The following is a 23,295-nucleotide window of genomic DNA, read 5'->3' as shown; positions in this document are numbered from 1 at the left end:
AGGAACATTAGTGTAGTTTTAAAACGCACGCAAATGGTCGCAAAGACCTTCATGTAACTAACTATTAAAACATCTCAAAATGTACAATGAAGTACATAGGATACAAGTAAACCACATGACATGTTTCAGACGTGATAAAATAGTTTTCTCAGGTAAGTTATGTGTACTTTATAGCTTCAAAAACACAGGCCTGGGAAGACGACATACACAGCATCTCGCTATGCTGTGTGAGAGTTGGAGACACAGGCTGGTAGAAATTGGCGTTTTGGAGGAGGCGTTCTCAAAATAGCATTTAACTTGCATTTCTAAAACAAATAAAACAAACAATTTCGTCAAATCTTGTTTCGGTGGATCAATGGCTAATCTATAAGAAAGCTGAAGTATTGATTAAAATGACACGTTCAATGTGAACATGTATCCCAGAAATCATCACGGAGAGCACTTCCGGTTCAAACACGTCTTCATCTTGTTGACGTGTCAATCAAACTGTACAGCAAATCGCCATGCGCAGAACGATATTTTTTTGGGACTTATTTTTTTTAGATAACTTTTTTTCCTTGGCAAATTTTGCTCAGAAAGGCCCAGTTGTCTGGTAAGAATGACAGCAGAAGAATGTATATTTTTCAAATATGGCCAAAAAAGTGACCTTTTTCCATGGTTTGACCTGTCATTGACCTCTAAATACTTGTGAAATCCTGGTATCATTTCAATATTTTGCCTATAGCTCATTAAAACCCCGGAGTCGAACTTCCACTATTTGTACCAAAAGACACCTGAAAATCCAGCTTTGCAGTGGGGGTAAAGACTTGAGGTTTAAAATAAAGGTAAATGTGTTTTAAAGTGCTTGTTTCTAGTAGTTTTAGCATAGATTTCAATGGGATGTCCTTATGCTGGTCCCTGCCCTATAGGAACTTAAGCCTCGGTCACAACTCGCCGTGCGTGCTTTTTGTCCGTACGTTTTTGTCGTGGCTACGTCTGCTACGTTTTTTCTGCAAACGTAGGGTGGCCGGCCGAGGGAGTACGTCACTCGCAAGGTGTACGCACGTGGTCTGCACGACACGCCTGACCGTCAGCGGTTGCGTGCATCGTACGTTGCGCAAGTGGTAAGTGAGTTGTACGTGCTTACAACGTACGATCTCTGTGCGATTGCCACGTTGCCGCGTACAGGCCGTACCTACACGTGCGGCGTGCGCACGATTTCCTTACTCACTCGCACGTTGTAAGTGCGTGCACCTCCTGCTAACTTCATCATCACTAGCCGCCCTGGTGTCTTCCGCGGCCCGTTTCTTTGGATCTTGTCTGGTAGACTTCTTCTGAGCCTTCCTGGGCATCTTGGAGACGAGTTGGCAGTCGCCCGTCAAGTCGTCTTTATATACTGTAGAAATAAGGTGCGTTGCACGTGCGTTGCACGTGCGGAGCACCTAGTATGGTGCACGTGTGTTCTGCGTGGTCATTGAGCAGGTCAACTGGGAAGTGAGGAGTAAGCACGGATGACGCAAGCACCGTGCGTGGCACTGACGTGCTTCGTGCGCTGTCCGTACAGCAATTGCACGTGAGAATAGTGAAGTTAGACTCACGGAGTCCGTACGTTGCACGCTCATAGGCTGTACGGGGCACGCGGGTCGCACGTACTCGCACGCACGTGTGGTAAATCCGCAGACCGCACGTAGAAAAAGTATTACATGCACTTAAGGTTCTACGGCGTGTCTGCGTGCTCCCAAATCCGTAGGATTCCGTACGGAGGCGGTACTCACCACGCACGGATGCCGTACGTTTGCCCACGTTTTTGCACGTAGACAGCACGCAGAAGCACGTACGGCGAGTTGTGACCGTCGCTTTAGGGTCTTCTGATTCTGTATCAAGTCTGGGTGTCAGCTGGGAAATAGAGCGGTAACGTGGCTTATCCGGTGGTAGGGTTGTCCACACGGGGCCTCCGCAGGACAAGTGGTTAATTATGTAATTGGGACGCAGGATCACGCACGTCACTGACAGATGAGGGAGACTATAGCCTACCGCAGGGCAGGCTTTCCACACATCTCCTCCTTCAAAGAATTTTCAACAACAGAAAACGAAATCAGAAAATAAGGCTGAGAATTATCTTGAAAGTTAATTTCTGTTGGTAGAAAGCATTATGAAGCAAATTTAAACTGTAATTTCCAACACAACAAATTGGACTCACCTAAATTTGTCTTTGTCAAGGAATGAGCAAAAATTTGTGTGAGTCCAATTTGTTGTGTTGGAAATTACAGTTTAAACTTGCTTCATAAGGCTGATAATTCTTTGGATATATCAGAACAACCTCTGCATATATCTACAAAAGAACAGGGACAGTTCTGATGGTGTTAAAGTATTAACTCCTAGGTCTTACTATATTAGTCCACATGACAGCAGAGTCTCACCCTACCCACCCTTTGAATGAGCAAACCTTTGTCAGAAGGGCATTCCTGACGTTACACTTGTACTCACAATTTGAGCCGGGACTATCATAAGTGTAAAAAAAAACCCAAATGGTTATATCTGGCTATTGATGGACAGAAATGATCATTTTTTTTTATTTATTTACTTCATAGGTCACCACAAGACAAGGCTCATAGGAGCCACTCAAAATGTTTTGGGTTACAGTACTGCCAGTGAGGACAGATATTTGTTGACCTTAGACTTGAAAAGTTTAAGGTTATACTCAAAAGGGAAACAATCACGGGGTAGCTTATTCCAAAGTGATGTTGTTCTGGGAAAGAAGCATGTGACAATCTAGAAGACCCTGCGAGCACACTGTAGGGGATGGAGAAGCCCAGTTATAGTTCCTTTCCCCTTGAAAACAGGTTTCGGTACATTCATTTTTTTCAATACTAAGTACTAGCTTTGAGGATTCATAGCTTATCATCTTGCGTCTCTTTGTTGTATTCTATGTCGCAAGGCATGGTTCAGGCAAATATGGCAAATAATGAGGAACATTTTACATCCTAGAGAAGCTTTGACAACTTCTAACATGTGTTATTCCGGCTAGGTATATAACTTTACATGTGTAACTCTTCTAGAAGCTCCCAAGATCTAGTCTTACTTGCCATGAGTGGCATAAGTTGGAGAAGGTCCAGTCTTATGAGACTAAGCGCTCACACATTAGAGATAGAGAGAGGAAAATACTAGAAACTGACTGTAAGCAAAAGATTCTGTAAATACTGTACAGAGGGAGCAGTGGAAGATGAAATGCATTTTATCTGTCAGTGTCCTCATTATGATTTTGAAAGAAAAAAAAGTTATTCAAATAAGTCGCCAATATTCCCCCAAGTTTTTCATATCTCAACAAACAACAAAAGACTATATTATTGCTGAAGTCTTCCAACCCATTTATTTTTCAAAGAGTCGGACAATTCATCCCCCACTGCCTCCTGAGAAGTCAAACCCCCTAATAGCATGGCAAGAATAGTTTAATAGAATAGAATAGCAGTTACCTTGTTCCTCTTTCCTGTTCATATATGGCATATCTACTGTTTATCCTGTATGACTTGTATACCAACGTTATTAGATTTAAGTAGAGATAGTAGGTTTGATAAGTATATCGTACACGTAGAACTTCATGTTAGCAAATAGTCTTATTTCATCACATTTTTCTTGTCAATGTCTGTTTGCAATTAGCCCTCGGGCATGAATTTGCAATAAACAACTCTAAACAACTCTATGTCGACATGGTTAGTCAGTACTTACACGGCAATCTTCCACAGGCAGCGTCGTACTCTAACGGTCCTGGGCTGGGGAATGGCGGGTAGTGGAAACAGTACATCCTGTCGTCAGATCCAAACACTCGCGAGACTTTGGTGGCGAGAACTCACAGCCGCAAATACTACTCGCATGTACTCGACGTAACTGCGGGAAAAGTACAATAGGATAAGCATCTTTATATGCTATACAGTATTAAACCATTATTATAATCTTTATCTAATAGTAATCTTTAGCATCTCTATGCATTCAGTACGTTTAATGACAAACTATTCTTCTTTTAACTTCCCAAAACCCTCAAATTTTGGAAAAGGTGGGACATTACATCTTCCATGGTTTACAGAAGAGAAGTCAAACCCTTCAGACATAGTTTTAGACATAGTTGTAGTTTTATGCTACCTTTATCGTGTAGGCTTAGTTATTTTATACCCTGTTTCATTGTTCTCTTATGTTTTGTAATTTGCAATTAGCCCCCAGGCACGAATTTGCAATAAACTTTTCAATGAAAAACGTTGTGACATTTCAGTATATGCAACTTGCTTTCGGTGCCTCTACATGATCAGGTAATACATGGCATCACATGCATTTGTCCCGGACCATTTCTCTTATTCTAGATCCTGTTGTTGTAGATGACAAGGCAGAAGACAAGGCAGACTTTCATAGGTTAATAGTGCTAAATTTGAGATGAATGTCTGACTCTCCTTCTGATACAAGGAACCACTGGCTGATATTAAACTGTATGACATCGACAAGACCACATTTAAACATTCTTTAAAAACGACAGAGAATGCACCTCTTGCAAACAAATTGGTTTACAGCAACTCTTTAGGAACTACCTGGAACTACCTGGTTACTTAAACATTCACAAGAACAAATGACACAAGTATGAAATAAAGCCAAGTCCTAAAGATACCCACAGTCAAAGTCGAGTGTGGAAAACGTAGAGTTGCCTTCAGGAGGTTTACCACAATATGAAAACAAGAAAAATAAAAACTAGTAGATAGAAAATACTTAGAAAGTTATTATCATCATCAAAAAGTACTTACCAAAAACTGTGATAAGAAACAGACAACAAATCAAAGGGATCTCTTATTCATGGACAATTCAAACAGTACCAGTTGAACATGTGCAGGGACGTTTCTGGCTTATCGACCTAAAGAATATTGCATGTTTTTTTACACATTTGTCGACATGCGTTCTTTTTTTGATAATGTCTAAATTCATGATCATTACATACATTGACCACTTGAAATGAAACTAACCTTATACAGTTCTGCAATGTTATGGCAGCAAACCTTACACGTCACATCCCCAACTGTGTTGATTATAACGTTTACATGTTTTCTCCAACATTATCCTATTGTGTGTTTGTTCTGTTATGGTTAGCCAGTGTCAGGCGTTGTGGTATCATTCATATTATGAAGTTTGAGGCGCTCTTCTTGAAAAAGACTTCTCTCTCTCCTTCGGTGTTTAACGGATATGAGATACATATTTTATCTTGCTGCCACTTTTCGGTAGATGTCAAGTTATGGAAGTAAATAGACCTAACACAAAGTACGTGGATGAAGGCTAGACATCCAGGCAAAACGATACGCCAAAAAGCAGTTACTCAAGCAACTGGATATGATTTTGGAAAATCCAAAATCATATCCAGTTGCTTGAGTAACTGCTTTTTGGCCTAACTCAAAGTAGTTAGTTTCCTGGACGGAAAACATTGTCTGCCAGATATTTTGTTGCAAAGCAGTCGATAATACATCACCATGATTGATGTACTTTTATCCATAACCAGGGGCAAAATGTGCCTCTTTCTATAGACAAAAATGAAACGACAGGCTATAGTAACATGAACACATTGCTTAAGATTTAAGATTTCAGGAAGTTTAAAGTGTACATGTTCATCTGGGCAGGGCTCGAAATTCATTTTTGGGAATAGGTGCACTGGTGCACCCAACCTAAAAATTTAGGTGCACAGAAAAATTTTTGGATGCACCAAACCTAATTACAGACCTTACTGCTCCTCTTCTGAGCTTGAATCTGAAATGGGAGCTAACTTCAAAATCTTGTACTTCAAACAAGTACTACAGCAAAGATTTTCTGAAACTTAGATGCCAAGAATATCAAGTATTACTGTATACATTTAATATGTACAAAAATACCTACAAAAATATTTGAGATTGAAAGAGAGATAGAGAGAATTTTGTTCTCTTGCCCAATTGTAAAAAGATGCCCTAGTCTTCATATGTCCTCGCTGCACAAAATAGATCGGTCATGAAAAATGATACTGCCTCCCCCCTTTAAGCGGTTAATAATTCCGCTTTTAATTGTGTCCCTTGTAGCTGGTCCCTGCCGAACTCGTGTCACTGGCTAATCAACTGGGACTTACGGGTCCTGCCCTGCCTCGGGCACCGACTACAATATTGCAGACGTGTCCTGGGACCCGCACAACGTGGAAAAAACAAATTCGCAAAAGCACGATATGTCACACATTTCTAGGGCTGATGACTTAGACAAATATTAGCGATATTAGTATTGAACAGAAAGAAGGTATAGGGATAATGTGAATTGTCTAAACGGGCACAATAGTCAAGAACAATAGACGTACGATTTCACGTAAATCCGAACACTTGCTCTATCTAGCACGTTGATCTCTACAGCTTCAATCTGTTAGAGCAATATCAGAGACAGAAACCAGCTAATCAGAATTACATACCTTTCCGTGTCCTACACACAAGCCCTGGTATTCCGTGCTTTAGGCAGACCGGGAGTGTGTGTGTGAAGCAGGCGGGGAGACCAGTACGTACCGTGGGGCGATGTGCGCTGCTGGCCCTCACAATGACCGCGGACCGCGGATAAAGACTCTCTCTAAGCCCCCTCGCTCCGAACCTGCCCGACTATTGGTTCCCACTCCAATCCGAACCAATGACTGCACCAATAATTTCATCACCCAAATTTTATTTGTCACTTGTGGCACGGGCCTATCGAAATGGCATTATTTGGGCCGCCTTAAAATAGATATATTGGACGATCAGCAAAGTTTGTAATCAAATATTTACAAGAAAGCCCAGTGGCGCAGCGGCCCGCTCGACTCCATACTGGGAGATGATTTCAAACCACTCTGGTGAGAGACAACAGGGAAGAGGGGGTGGGGGATCTCTACATACCTTGGCAATGGACGGTGTGAAAGTATCACAGGCAACATTACAAGGGTGATTACCTGCACGTGTAGGGTTCTTTCCGGGTCAGCGTGCGGAGATGGGTGGGCTGTTGTTACGGGCCGATGTGCCGATCAATCCCGGCGACCGTTCGATCGGCGCACGGTGAAAACTACTGAACGTACCTCACCCACAGAGTTAACCCTCGGCTCCAGTCTCGCCCCCTCCAGGCCTTGTTCTGACAGTTCCCCAGACTGGTAGTCTGATTGATGGTGAGAGGAGACCGACCTTGTTCCCAGATTAGAATCGTCCCGCAGTCTGCCGGCACAGCTACCTGCTGGTCCCCGTACAAATGAAAGCGGCTCGAGTAAAGCGATCCGCTGTCAATATTGCTTATGTTCGGAAGAACAGTCACGGGGGCAGCCATCCCACATAATACCTGCCGCGGATTAATTGTTTAATGAGGCTCAAACACAATTATAGACACCTTGTAATTATGTCATGATATTATAAATATTGCAATATCATGAGCTCCTTATTTAGAAACATAATGGGCCTGCAATGCCACTAAGCCATCACGCCCAAGGCGAGGCAAGGTCGTTACTGCGAAACTCAATTTGTAATGAAAACTGAAAAGTCATAATCGTATTAAGTTTCATCGAACATTTCGTATAAGTAATGACTTTTGCGAGCCGGAGGTATTAATCTTGTTTCCAGCCAGGTTATTTGTACTGGGTTCAGTCAGCAGCGTGAAGGGAAGAATGGCTTACAATGCGGTAATCGTGTCTGCGGCGCGCGTGAAGAAAAGTACTGCTTACATTGTCGTATTTCATCCCTCACCAGAGGAACACGGTGGAGGCTTTTCCACGGCAGCGACCAGAGCGGCTGTAACCAAGCGGAAACATGGCGAATTCATCACCACTAATCATTGTCGGGGACGGGAGACTAATAATACACGGGGCGTCTCTATTTGTTCTGATGATACATTATAGTCTACCGGGGCCAACTGCAAGCGCCGTAGGAGCTCAGGAACTGAAGGGTGTACTCTTCCTCTGAGCTTCTATGACTTCCCCACAGCCAGAAAGGTACCGTTTGTTAGATAGACTGAAACCAGGATGTATGGGGTAGATAATAAAGTAGACCGGGCACTGCGGAATGACAAATAATCGGTCTAATTGATGTACGACACTGCATCATCCCTTACCCAATCACCAATCTACTTTTAAATGTGCTTACGGTCTTCGATCTTTTTCGCTTTGAGCATGCCGAGGTGTTTCTCTGTATTTGATGTTTTGAATTTTCTATCATTTCCACTGATTGTTATTATAGTGCAGACGGTGACGCTCACCATCTGTCACAAATAGTTCTTAATTAACTACCGACAACGTTGTCGGTTGTATGGCGCGTGTACCTGTATCTGTATCTGTATAGCCGGTATAACCGCCTTTTGGCGTAACAAACCAGCTTCGCAGGCACGCGGCGCGGCGGCAGCTGGCTATATTACACCGATCGACTTGTTACACCTAACCCTTGAACTTCTAACTCTAGACATTGTTTAAAGCTATCTAATGACAATGCCCCTACTGTAGTTGGTGACAGTGAGTTCCACTTTGCGATACTTATAGGAAAGAATGAGTTTTTGAACACTTCAATCCTTGGTTAATAACTCTGGTACTTTAAGGCACGGCTATTTCAGGTAGACCTAAGTCTAAGACATCACACCGGCACCATGCTGAAGTAACGGGAATTCTTGAACAGTCTGGACATGATATAATCATATGCCACTTACGTATGTGTTATGCTACATTGAGTACACACATACTGTACACGTGCCTTTGTTTATTTACACGTAGTAATAGTAATTAGATATAGTAAAGCTCCGGTTCCGAGTTTTGTTTTGTCTCTGCAATGCCAGTGGACAAGAGTGAACAGTTATGATCCTGGCCCATATTTCCTACATATATTTTGTCCATTTGTTTAATACTTTAAAAACCAATGATAGCCATAGTGACCCCAAAATACACAAAACAAACCGTAAACATACACTTTACATACAAAGAAGCCAAACGTAACGTTGGCAAGCTAATATTGTCATGGATCTTTCCATTTGTTACCCTTTTCGTGACAATTTCCTTGTATGTCAGTGTTTTGTCTGCTTATCTATTTGTTTGCTTGCTTTTCAAATTACAGACGCCACACCAGACTAGCCATTGCTTCTTTACATTTGCTTTATTAAGTATATGCATGTTGTCTACACATTTCTCTTTGTCTCCTCTTTCCAGTCTCTTGATATCTCAAACTCAGAATTAGTTACATATTCATGTATAAACTAGAGAAATAACATTTGCAAAGCAAATGCATAATGTTTACCTTCGGACATGGTCTGCTCTGATAATTCTTACTTACTTACTTACTTTATTTGTTTATTTATTCATTCATTCATCTCAAACACATTCACATACATGTACTACTAGTATATGGTGACAGGAGCAGAGCAGACATTATGTAACCAACACCAGTCACCATGGTGACAGACGTCAACAAATCATGTCATTGGTCAGGTCAGAGGTCACTGTTTGGAGAAGAAGAAGAAGAGGAAGAAACTGAGTAAAACAATATGTTTTCCTTCGGTAATCATAATAATTGGTAATAACGTCAGTCATGTAGTTCGTTTTCCTGAAGTAGTTAAAAACTTTACAACTATTGAATCAGGGGTACATCAGTATATATGTTAACAAATGGGAGACAATTGGACACCGAAATAAACATTTTCCGTGCAGAAATCTTTAAAGACATCTAATGCAATTTCAGAGTGGGATGAGAAAATATCTGGATTAGGAAATCTGTCTGATGTTGACATTTATTATGTTTACCGAAGGAAAACATATTGTTTTTACTCAGTTTCTTCCTCTTCTTCTTCTCGAAACAGTGACCTCTAACCTGACCAATGACATGATTTGTTGACGTCTGTCACCATGGTGACTGGTGCTGGTTACATAATGTTACAATTTAACGGTCTGCTCTGCTCCTGTCACCATATACTAGTAGTACATGTATGTGAATGTGTTTGAGATGAATAAATAAATAAATAAATAAAGTAAGAAGTAACAGAGCAGACCATGTCCGAAGGTAAACATTATGCATTTGCTTTGCAAAAGTTACTTCTCTAGTTGTCATTTCGTAGCACATCATTTCTTACCTGAAGTGTTTGAAAAAGCCCAAAGCCCCAAAACAAGCTACGCTGTATCTTGGTGGGGGGGGGGCATAAATATATACAAATCAAGCAGCCGTTTTCCGTCAGCGACATCGCCTGTTTGCTTCATAGATATGATGCAATGGGACAGGGTTGATTTAACGTACTACATGAAAAGAAAGACCAGAAAATTAAATTGAATTTGAAAATCAAGTTTTGCTGCCCTGAAACTACATTGGATGCCTTCAAGGCAAAACGGTTCGTTCCCGACATGCCTTATGGGCGGCAGACTAGAGGCGACTCGCTGCTGAGCAGCCCGACCCACCAAAGATGCAGCAGAAAGGATATAATCCACTTAACGTCCATTTCAAACCGAATGTACGGGCGGGTACGACATGTTCCTACCAACACCTGGGTACCGGGACAACCGCCTGCCCTCATGTAACAACCCCATACTGAACAATCATTATGACGCCTCATTATTTGCTCAATGAGAACTTATTAATATCTGCTTATGCTCATGGAATTATATCTTTTGTGAAAGATAGAAGTATATATGCGTCTGCATGATGGGTCAAGCGTGATGTCTCAGAGGATACCGGATCCGAACATGCTAGATTGAGCACCTAGTGGATTGGTATTGTTTGCTATAGTAATGTCTACTTTTCGGACTTAGTGGAAGACAAAACTTCTGTCCGTGGTTACCACATGCAACGCTCGTGTTTGCCCGCACACAGTGACTTTCTCCTGCCGTCCGAACCGTTCTGTGCAGCCGCCCGTGTGCTGCAGGCCCGTCTGTGGTAGAGAGAAGCGGACCCCGGCCCGGTCTGTGCAGTGGAAGAAACCCGATAATACAGTGGAGGAATCCGACCGCACTGCCGTGCCGTATCGCTAATGTAATACACCATCCATCATAATTGATGATAGCGAATGAGATTATTCAATTATCCCGTGTTATAATATAAACCCTCTCAGCATAACCGAATTAGGATTATCAAAATCGCTGCACCTGTGACCCCGCATTATGTTGCAGGATGTATCACGCCATGCAGCATTACGGGCGTGATTGGAGCACCAAATCGGGGATAATGGGGGAGGGGGCCGCCAAATCGGCTCGTAAAAGCCAATCCCTGTACATTCCGCTGCAGCAAATTAAATCGGTGGTAAAACTACAACAAAGAGCCTTGCCACAATTATTGGACTCGCCGAAACCATACGATTTTTCTGCTGTCCGATTCCACACGCGGACCCACGCATCTTCGTAAAGAACACATTACTGTTAAGATGGCAGTGTGTTTTTATTAAAGAACAGCATAAAGTAAGGTTCAGCTTGTGTAGTCGACTTTTCACGTGTTGGTCACTATTCTCTATTCTACCGTACTGAATTATAAAACCCGTACCACTGCGTAGTTTTGAAACAACTCATACCGGCATTGTCAGCTGCTGTGTTATTTTTCGTGCTGGGAAGTGGCCCGGAACAAGCTCACCCTCATCGATTTCTTACAGGCTGTCAAGTGACATATAATCAATAGAGCAGCAATGCCCTTGTCAATTTTACCCAGCCGGATTATTATTGACATAAAGCCAATATGGAAAAGCGCTTTCTTAATTTTCCGGCATGTTCCGCCATGTTGCCTCCCCGTGCGCCTACATGCCGATCATCTATTAAAGTCTGCGCCAATTTAGAAGCGCTGGGCCCGCTAGAGACCACAGGACCGCGCCTGGTCACAACTCAACAGTCTCAACAACATAGGCATACTAGGAAAAATGGACAGTATTTTTAATTTAATGCGAGGCAAGTATATGAAGACATCATTGGTTGTTGTGGTTATTACAATGTTGTGCCAGATAACATCCTTCTTACACCACACACTACTGTCGTCTGTCCATTTCTAGACAATTAACTTAATTCCTTTCGTCATTTCCATCTTCAACTAAGATGTTGACCATGTTCAATCGAACACAAAACCATCTTAAATCTCACTTCCAGCCTACTTTGGCCAAACGCCAGATTCACAAAATCCTGGCTTTTATGTGCCAGTTCGAAATGTACGGCTCCAATTTCTCCAAATTGGAAACAGTAAACCGCTGTAAAGAACGTGAACAATAGGAAGCTGCCTGTGATCCCGGAGACTAGCCTGCCGCCGGCGGGACCTTTGTACAGTTATTTGAGCCACACTCCATGACCACTTAATTACGCCGGGCCTTCTATTAAGCGTGCTTACGCACCGCGTGCTTCCCTAAATTGGCTATTAAAGGGCGGTATAATTCTATACGGGAATTTTTGTTAAGGCGGTGCTGAGAAACAAGAAGACGTGGAGGATTGGTTTGCAGTTTTATAGATATGCGACAAGAATGACGAGTGTAAAAAAGGTTGTGTTTGGATGTACTCCCGATGCAACTGGAAAAGACGGGACTCTGGGCGCGTTTAATGTAAAGCTGCGTTTGCGTCACACACAAGTAGCATGCCTTTGTTCTATGGGTATAAGGAACCTTTGGGGTTTGAGGCCAATCCACTGTCAATGTTCTGTACCGATGTACTGATAGAAGATGCAGTCTTTCAGGCTTGAATGAATGAATGAATGAATGAATGAATGAATGAATGAATGAATGAATGAATGAATGAATGAATGAATGAATGAATGAATGAATGAATGAATGAATGAATGAATGAATGAATGAATGAATGAATGAATGAATGAATGAATGAATGAATGAATGAATGAATGAATGAACTTTATTGCTCGACAGTTGTACATGGTACAATGTATGGCATCAATAATAATGTGATCAATACAATCAAGTCTATTCTAAGAGACTACGAGTATTACTACAGGAATATGAACGTGAATGGCGTATGACATGATGTAAGTTAGGCGTTGCTATCTGTTACAATACTTTCTCTCTTTTGTAATGCACTGCATATATATTGGCCCAAGTACATGTACGTAGATATGGAGTCGGGGCAGGACATAAGTAGATTGAAAATGTCTAAATGTTTGTCTTTGAGAGGTTTACCAGTTTTACATGTGATCATTTTCATTAATTTTTGTCTATCTAAAGTAGTAGGACAGGTCATTATGAAATGATATTCATCTTCAACACTTTCTTCGGTTTGAGGGTAGGCGGGAAGTCGGGTGGTATAAAGTGACGAATAGTGGACGTGACAGGACGCTTCGATCTCCCTCATCTGATTTATTGTTCAGTCCAGAACCCAGCGACCATGGCAACTGGTCAATGAGATAACGAATCGGTAACTTGTTAAGCTGCACGGTTGATTGGCTACTGGAGACGCCTGGCCAGATATCACTGTGAGCAAAGGTATACGGGAAATGGAAATGGTGTGTGTGTGTGTGTGAGTGTGTGTGTGTGAGTGTGTGTGTGTGAGTGTGTGTTGTGTGTGTGTGTGTGTGTGTGTGTGTGTTTGTACCTAACCCCATGGAACCTAACCCCATGGTAGCTAACCCCATGGTACCTAGCCCCAAGGTACCTAACTACATGGTACCTAAACCCATGGTACCTGACTTCATGGTACCTAACTACATGGTACTTAAACCTATGGTACCTGACCCCATGGTACCTGACTCCATGGTACCTACCCCATGGTACCTACCTCCATGGTACCTAACCCCATGGTACCTAACCCCATGGTACCTAACCTAATGGTACCTAACCCCATGGTACCTAACCCAATGGTACCTAACCCCATGGTACCTAACCCCATGGTAACTAACCCAATGGTACCTGACTCCATGGTACCTAACCCCGCTGCCCCGGGCCAACCACAGCAAACTCGCCTTGTCCGTCCTCCCCGTGTTATTGCATGGGTGACGATAATTGTCGCTATTGGCTACTGACGATGCTGTGGGGGGGAGGGGGGTCACGGTCAAAGAAGGCCGACCTCCGCCCGGCTTGGTGCTGGAACTGTCCCTGGTGCTGAACTCACAGCTGGGGAGTCCAGCGATCTCATTCAAGAACAAATGGCAGAAAAAAGTACGAGAAGTTTCGTCGACTCTGGGCGGGACGTGGCCTGCTGCGTGAGTGATGAGTGATAGACTGTCACAGTAGAAGAATATATAGAAAGAGTTACAATTGTTTTATCATCTCTTGCATCATGTATGGAAAATTGAAATAAACATAGAGTAATGTACACCCACTATGCAACCGAAAGTCTTTATCAAGCTTTACTAAAATATACGAACCCTGGACTCATTTTAGGCCCGATGAAATAAGACTGGATTAGCTGAACTCTCTGTACAGCATGGGTCTAAACCAACCACTGGAAAAAAATGTGTGGAAATCTTGCATTATGGAATTATTATCGTGATAGTATTATGCGTTCATTTTTAACATTCTTTTGGTAAATCAAATAACGCTTACCACAACGATGGCTGATTAGAATCATTCAGTTAGTTAGTGACACTAAGTATGTATTACATAGACATGCTGAACTATATACAGATGATACTGCACTCTTCTACGCATCACGGTCACAGTCACGGATGTAAACAAAGCTCTTTACAATATTGAGACATGGTTGAAAGCGAATAAACTGAATCTGATTGTTAACAAATGCAAAGCTATGCTCTTTGGGACTACAGTTGGCACCATTTTGGAAGTTGTCTCCAAACCTTGGCGTTTGTCTTGACCCTAGCTTAACATGACATTGACAAGTTATAGCGAGGGGCACAACCCGCCATACGTGCAACTGCGTGCAAAAACGTGGGCAAATTCGGGTGATCCGTAAGTTGTGAGTACCGCCTCCGTACTTCCAACAGATTAAGGAACACGCAGACACGCCACAGCGCTTTAAGTACATGTAAAACTTTCTCTGCGTTTGGGCTGCGGATTCACCGCTCCAGTACGGGCGACGAGCGTACCGTACGTAAGCAGCACGTGTTAAGTACCGTCTGCATACGGTAAAATTGCTTAGACATCGTAGGTACACCTCGCTTAACACTTGCGCAACGAGCGATGCACGGGCAGGCGTGGCGAGCAGACCTCATATTGACACCTTGCGCAGCCGTGTGAGTGACGTGCGTTGACGTATGCCCTCCCACTCCTCATGCCATTTCTCCTCCACGTTTTCAAAAAAAACGTGACCCCCAAAAAGCGTACGGACAAAAAATATGTACGGCGGGTTGTACCTATCGCTTATGTAATGTTGTCTCGTCCAGACTGGGAGTCCTACGGCATCCCATCCCATGTCTGCCTCAACACACTCTTATAATGTCGTTGAACTGCGATGTGATACAAAAATTCCAGAACCGGGCAGTGAGACTTATTCTTGGTTTACCATGAACACATCATGTTGGCGATGGTGAGTTATCTCTACCCTTTGTTGGAAAACTTCATCATCCCGGAGAAACTTGCACCTGCTACAATCAATGTACAAGGCAGTCAACAATGAACTTCCAGAATACATTGATAGATTTCAGATGACTTCCGAATCTCACAGATATCCCGCCAGACACAGTCAGAACATATCCTTGAAACTGCCTCTAGTGCGCCTTGAATGTGGCCCTATCCTCTGGAACCGTCTGCCACACGCTATAAAGACCTGCCCGTCCATGTCCATGTCCACTTTTAAAATCAAAAACTTAATTGCAAAACTTGGCCTGACCTCTGACCCCTCCATACCAACAAACTGGACTAGACTATGAATTGGTAAATATTGTTATCATTATTATCATGTATTACTGTTATTGGTTATTTGCTGTGTTTTCTTTATTATCATTGTCATTATCATTATTTATTGTATCCTAATGTTATTGTTTGTACGTACATGTAACTTGATGTATTTTGTTGTTTTTTTATTCTTTCACATAAAAAGAAACAGAAAAATAATTTCTATCTGTAGAAACATTTTGGAATTATTATTGCGATTATAACCATAATAATATCAACTCATTTCAAACATAGAAATAGTAATAATCAAATAAATATCTGTAGAAACATTTGATTATAAGCAGAATAATATCAACTCATTTATGTATTTTGTTTATTTGTGTAATACAGGGCCCCATTGAAAAACAGTGTCATCACTGAGTGGGCCACCCTGTATGACGGAAAATAAAAAAATAATAAACTTATGATATGTTGCTTGCTCTTATATATGACAGAGCTCACCCGAGAACGGAACTTGGAAAAAAAACAATTCTGGTTTTAAAGCGGATCTAAAATAATATGTGGGACAAACATGTGAAAATCATGAGCATAAAGCGATTGATTAATTGTTCAATTGCTTTGTGTTTATATCGGAGGTTATATTTGTAATAGTTGAAGTGATAGAGAGATAGCACTTCATGAGGGTCTTCCCCCCAAGTCACTGCGACTCAATGGTAGCGTCGGGTGGCGTAGTGGTAGATCATTCGACTATGAACCGGGAGACCCGGGTTCGATTCCAAGTTGTACCCGGGACATGTCTGAACATGCGCCCGACGTTGTGTCCTTGGGAAAGGCACTTTATACGACTTTCCTCACTCCACCCAGGTGTGAATGGGTACCTAACTTCGGTTGAGGTCACCTTGCTTGTGGCGCCGAATGGCAGCCGCATAGACCCCTGCGGCAGTTCCACAAAACGTGGAACAAATACATGTATGTATCTTGTGTATTATGTGTATTATTACCATTTGTATCATCTGATTGTAAACCCTGCATCAATTCAGCCAATAAACCATTTTATATAATTGCCCTTGATGCGGCAAGACGGCCAATGTGCGGCTTAGTACGAGTCGGTATATTTCTGACAAGAACGGTCAGGTTCTAACCAGCAAACATCCTTTAAAATAAAATCACTCCTTGTCGTTCCACCTTTGTCCCCTCGAAAAGATAAGAGTGATCTCATCCCCACAGCCGTAATCTGCCTCCATTATCCCCACAGATAATCTGCTGAGGTCTTAGGAAATAGGTTTACCTGCGAATCCTCCTCCCCCTTCACTAATGCGCATCAGGGCCGACACGTACCGTCTTGATTCATTATAAGATTAAGTTATTTGTTTTATTGTTTCTTAACATCATGCGGGCCCATTAAAACCTCAGGTATTACCGCAGAGTCCATTACGGTGTGACACTGGAGACTGAGCCGGCAATTCTCCAAATACCGCCACACTCTTGCCTGAACAGCTCGCTTTGTTCGAGAGGTGTTTATAGTGCCTCTAATTGTACGGGATTGCGGCTTGCGATGGTTGTAACGACTGTCAAAGCTACCTCGTTGTTCAAAATAGCTTTGTTGGGTAGATCCAAGGATCGCCGCGTCATTACAAGATATTGGAAGGCGACAATGAACTCAATTTAACTCACTTGAATTACTCTACAATAACGGTCATACTTTTATAACGTCATTGGATCTCTTAAATGTGAAAGGCTGGCCTAAGTTTGGGATTATTGTTGTGACACAAAAACATTTTGTGCAACTAAAACACATCGAAGTAAACGAGATATCATCAATTTCCGTAACATTTCTGTCCTTTGCATGATAGGTTAAAGCAAATTTCTGCAGGCAAAAGAAAAAACTCCATTCACATAAGAACTTCGAGAACTATGTTCAAAACTCTACACATCCTTCCACCCAAGTTCCCAGCGTCCCATGGCATGTGGATAAGACCACAAAGAACAATTTTAGGATGATATCTCAATGAATGGCTGCGGCCCGGGGCGAGATTTCTCCTGTATTGAAGTCTTTGTGGCGCGCATTATGTGCGGGGAGTAATTCTTCACCAGATCCCTTTGTCACCCAGGAATAACTTAATTAATCAGAGGCAGCGGGGTATTAAATTAGCGCACGGGAGACCTGTTACTGCGCAGTTTTAATAAAGGTTGCTAGGAACGCTTTCCTGCGAAGGATTGTGGGTAAGTACAAGAGAATTGCATCATTTTTAAGTAGTTGGTACGCTGTAGGTATTTTGTACAATACTGCTGGTAAATATTATCATCTTCAAGAATGATATGCAGGATATACTTTTAACGGCTTTGTGAATGGCAGAAAATCTACATCTCTGTCTTAGATATATATTTATGACTCTGGGGCAATGCTATAATCTGTTCTACATAATGCTTTGTGATCATATGTTGAACCCTTTATTCAGTTATTTAAAACGAATGTAAGCTAGGATCCATGACTTGTGTATCACTGACTGTCCAAGTTGTTGTGGTGCCCGTGTTGTCAATATTTCTTTAGATTTTAGAAAAGCAGTGGAGAAGAATTGACTTAATGTGTGGAATTAGCAAGTTAGTCTAGTGTGTTATGACTACATTTTGTTTTTTAGTTCACTTCACATCCATAACATTTTGTGCACTTATCCGCTGATCAGATACATGTTAAGAATTTTCAAATGACTACTATTCTGAAAACGGTCTTCAAAAATAAATTGTTTTATTGCAAATTCGTGCCCGAGGGCTAATTGCAGGAACAGAAGAAACATTTGGTATAAAAAAAACAGACAATTAGTACACATAGAACTACTGATAACTACTAAGAAACTACTAGTAAAAACTACTGGGTTTGACTTCTTTTTTGAGGACAGAGGAAGACACTTTTCTGTAATTTATTTGTGGGTTTTCGGATGTTAAGAGGAGAGTAGTTTTCTTTTCATTTGTATTTCTTCAAAAAGGAGAGTGCCAATCGACGAAGCATTCCACCGAAATTGCTGGAAACGAATGTTTTTTCAACAGACACTGAACGTAAGACTAAGAGTGAAGCGCAAATCTGTCTGAACATCACCCTGTACGCTCCAGGAGCCGGGGTCCTGTGAGACAGAGTCCCACCGGGTTCAACCGGCTTTCTTCTGACAGCTCTAATACATCACAGCAGCGCCTCGCCTATCAACAAATCCATTAATTAACTAAACATCCCTGATTGAATTAGCGGAGCGTAAATGAGGCCAGTTTGATTTGCGGCTGGTGGTCCCCTGGGAATACCACGCCGGAGTTCTGTTTCTTTTTACGGACAGGAATAGATTTACAGAAGGGATAAAACAACCGTACCTACATGGTAATTTAACGGACTAGCATCAGGCGTACTGAAAGCTTGGGAAAATGACGTTAGGTAACCAACTTTCTGGGTGATGAAAAGGAAAAACCAAGGAACCGAGATGTCACGATTGCATTGCACGATTATCATGATTTAATGAACTAATTTTAAAGGTTGACGGAGAATTTAAAAGCTTAAAGTATGAAGTGACTTGTGCTGTTTGGTCAACAACAACAAAAAAAGAACAAAAGAAAGCTGCAACAGATCGCTAGGTTTGTTACGGTATTTCAAACAGAATATGAGAGAAAAAAAACAAATATTGCTGAACCAACAAGATGTAAGATTCAAATATGAATTTCAAATGGCTGTTCCAGATATTTCCGACCACTCTAAGCAGCTGATTCGCTAGCCTGGAGACAGCTAGTCAGCTGTTCCGTGTGATGGCCAGCTTTGGGAACAGCCAGTTGCCCCATGTGTTCCCTGGGAACAGCCAGTGATAGTGCGCCCTGTCCCTCTACACAAGATGATGTCTGTAAATATGTGGACAAGATTTTCAGTGCTGAACGCAGTTGTCCCATGTTAGTTGGCGTGGTCTTGTTGCACCAGGCGCCTCACACCGTGCTATCGACAAACCCAGCTTGATTGATGGGTGCATTACACGATAAACTCGACCTGGTCTACAAGAATATAATACAATAATAGGATGTAATGCATATTAATGACACCGGGGCAGCAATTACACTACATTACTCTGATATCTGGGGACTGCCTCGCCCGCCGAGCGCACGCACGGGGCAGAAAGAATGAGATAACCTGATTTCTGTTTTTAACCCAATAGGCCAACATGAAGCGCTCTTGTGGTTAGATTACTACCGTTTTCTGACGTGTATTTTTCCCTTCAGTTAGTAGTAGTGGTAGTAGTAGTAGTAGTGGTAGTAGTAGTAGTAGTAGTAGTAGTAGTAGTAGTAGTTGTAGTAGAATGGTTTATTCAATTCTGTAGAAAATACAGCCCAGTTGCAGCCCGAATTGTCAAGCTTTTTTTACAAACACAGTCAGGTCTTCATACTACTACAAATACATACTAAAATTCAGTTAATTCTAAGACAATTCTAGAAACAAATGAGACCGAAACGGCCCGTCAGGATGAAGCTGTGCTGGACAATCGGAGACGTTCTTTGCTCGTATTAGCACGTTATTATGTAATTCTAAAGAGAATTTGTTTAAAACAATGAAAGGATGGGGCAGCCATAAGTTTGTAGCAGCAAATATTTTCCATATTTCAGTAAATAGGATCTTTAAAACAAGACTCTGTCCTTTCCATGTGAAGAATTGCCATAACCTGACTCTGACGGTTTCCACACGATTGGTTCCATACGGCCAGCCTTCACAGGCAATATTTAATTACATAAATTGCACTGAAGCTTGAGTTACGGCCTTGCATGGCGGCGTGAAAGGGGATCTGGCTTTCAACAGCAATTTTTCTTGCGTGGAGGAGAAAAAGAACGGCCCCGGAAACAGCAATAATGATCAGATAAAGTCGTCCGGAAGGTCATATCTTGTCATTTGGCGTAAAGATAGCCCGCGGTTCGGCACCCGTTCTCTCACACACTTAGGCTTTGTTTTTCTAGCGAATAAAGCTGTGAAATAAGGAGAAAATCGCATCTACTCCAGGTTATCGGAAAAACCCTGGATCTTTGTCATCTGACAATCCGTAATAATGTCACGGCAATGCGATTAGCACAGCTTATTATGATTCACTTCATTTATTTTGTATATTCACTTGACCGAAGAAATGCTAATACTCAAGCCCGACCCAGCCTGCCTCAGTGAGTACCTTCTCTCCTAATCAAGACTTAGGCCTCACCGTTTTAATCTTATGGATGGCGTCTTCTGAAGACCCCCAAACTAGTGCGCGCGGGCGAATGAAAATAAATTCCGGCCCAAAATAAAAATGCTACTTAACCACCCACAGTAATACAAAGCTGGTATTGTGAATTCGCGGTTGTACACAGCGACGTATACGACAAGCCGGCACATGCTGGCTTTTTGTGGAATTTATGAATCGGCCTTTTTTTTTGAGAACAGGCGAAAATCAGTGCGCGCGCGGATGTCATCCATAAAATTAAGTCGGTGTGGCCTTACAGGGAGATTTGGGAAACAATTGCATCATCATGTGACAATGACCCGTGTACGTCACGTGACTCGGAACAGTAGCCGAAATTCCTAATACTGGAATAAGATTACTTAATAACATCTGTTATCTCTCTTACCTTCTTTCCTTTCTTGTTTATCATATTTAATTTAGAAAGTGAACGTTACAATCCTTCTTTTCTTTCACCCAAAGTACTCTCTATTCAGCCTGCCCATCCGTAAAATAATATTTCCGAGAACATTCGCATGAAACATATACAGCCAAACTTGTAATGGCAACAGGAAACCTTACCCCTGGTCTTTGTTAGAAAAGTTAAAGGAGAGCTAGAGTAGTAACATTTTCAAAGCAAATGCATAATATTTACCTTCGGACATGGTCTGCTCTGTTAATTCTTACTCAAACACATTCATATACATGTACTACTAGTACATGGTGACAGGAGCAGAGCAGACGATGAAATTGCAACATTATGTAACCCAACACCAGTCACCATGGTAACAGACGTCAACAAATCATGTCATTGGTCAGGTCAGAGGTCACTGTTTGGACAAGAAGAAGAGGAAGAAACGGAGCAAAAACAATGTTTTCCTTCGGTAAACATAATGACACGATGTTTGTGTTTAGGGATGTTTCCGAGAACAAGTGATACGGAAACTGCACGGCGCATTGTTCGTGCTAGAGACTGAGCGCTTAAAGATTTCACAGATCGCTCTACTACTTTAATAGATGAAGAATACGCTTTATATGTTACGTTGTCTTACATCGTGCATTATACCCCATAATCATATAGCCGGGTGACGTCGACCAATGAGAAGCCTCTATTTCCCATCAGTTATCACGCCGTAACATCATAAGTGGTTAGTAATGATAAAAGAGTAGTCGGTTTTTAGAATAACCGACCACTTTTTGGACTGTACCATTATGCAGGGGACAAGACACTAACGCTACGCTCACTCGGTGGTTTATTCGGTGGTTATTGCACCTGACTAGGGATTATCTCAACATATTCACCTCGGGACCGAGCATTAACCCTTTATTATAAAAGCAACGGTCACATCACTTCCATGTTGGTCGCTGAACGGTGGTTGTCCGGTGGGCGGGAGGTCCTATGTCGCGTGACCGACTTGCAACACCAGATAATTAAGTTATAATGTTAATATATTAATTCATGATCATCACAATCTGCCAAATAAAGTCACTTTCACTTCTATCTCCCTTCGGAACGACAATATGATAATCCCACCGCAAACTGGACATTGCGACCGTATCAAATTTCTCTCTGTCATTGCTTGTTGAAAACGGTCCAGGTGGCTTGAATACAATGTATATCGACATCAGTATATTCCATTTATTTATAGGCCTAAAACACTCATATTTTTCCTACCTCCATAAGTAAGTTTCGGAACATGTAAATAGCGAGTATGTGCGTGCGTGCGTGTGCGTGTGTGTGTGTGTGTGTGTGTGTGTGTGTGTGTGTGTGTGTGTGGTAGGGGCTGGGGCTGGATGGGTGGAGAGAGAGAGAGAGAGAGAAAGAGAGAGAGAGAAAGAGGGAGAGAGACAGAGAGAGGGAGAGAGAGATGTAGATAGAGAGATACATCTAGATAGAGATACATGTAGAAAGAGAGAGATGTAGGTAGTTTCTTCTTCTTCTTAGGTAGATAGATGTAAATAAAAAAAATTGGACAGAAACATAGCAATCTTCCTCTGTTCCACAGAAACGGGAGTTGATCCGAAGCCCGCGAACTGGACCTAACCGAGCCTAGCTAATAGACACAGCCACATAATGTTACAGGCCATTATGAGCTTCATTAAAAATTGAGAAGCTGGTGTGAACACGATTCTCCCCCAGCGGCTCGGAACCTTGTCAGATTATTTTCTCATTATCGCCTTGTGTGTGATGACTTGACCTTTTTCCACTCTGAATGGGGCGTCATCAATAAGTGATGGGTCTCTCGGGGGAGTGCGCCATGTGAGGGTTGGGTAACGTGGGGGATGTCGGGAGGGTTAGGTAACGCGGGGGGTGTCGGGAGGGTTAGGTAACGTGGGGGTCGGGGTGTCGGGAGAGTTGGGTAGCGTGTGGGGGTGGAGGTGTCGGGAGGGTTGGGTAACG

At 42.2% G+C, this 23,295-nt stretch overlaps 1 protein-coding gene across 3 annotated transcripts in view; it reads right to left on the bottom strand.

Moving 5' to 3' along the window:
- LOC109471752 (dorsal root ganglia homeobox protein-like) overlaps positions 1–7,207 on the bottom strand; it is a 36,237-nt gene extending 29,030 nt beyond the window's left edge. Inside the window, exons 1-2 of one of the 3 annotated variants that reach the window (XM_019771103.1) lie at positions 6,932–7,207; positions 3,706–3,864 (exon numbers count right to left, since the gene is read on the bottom strand). In XM_019771103.1, the coding sequence (XP_019626662.1) occupies positions 3,706–3,781 (76 nt within the window). In that variant the 5' untranslated portion in view covers positions 3,782–3,864; positions 6,932–7,207. Of the gene's footprint in view, positions 1–3,705; positions 3,865–6,427; positions 6,517–6,931 lie in introns of those variants that run through there. The other 2 variants (XM_019771105.1, XM_019771104.1) reach the window with 2 other exon arrangements.
- Between the last annotated feature and the right edge of the window lie 16,088 nt (positions 7,208–23,295).

Source organism: Branchiostoma belcheri, unplaced genomic scaffold, assembly GCF_001625305.1.
Source record: "Branchiostoma belcheri isolate BF01 breed outbred unplaced genomic scaffold, Haploidv18h27 scaffold258, whole genome shotgun sequence".
NCBI lineage: Eukaryota > Metazoa > Chordata > Leptocardii > Amphioxiformes > Branchiostomatidae > Branchiostoma > Branchiostoma belcheri.
Note: the sequence above shows the minus strand (reverse complement) of the source record. Positions and strands in the feature narration are given on the sequence as shown.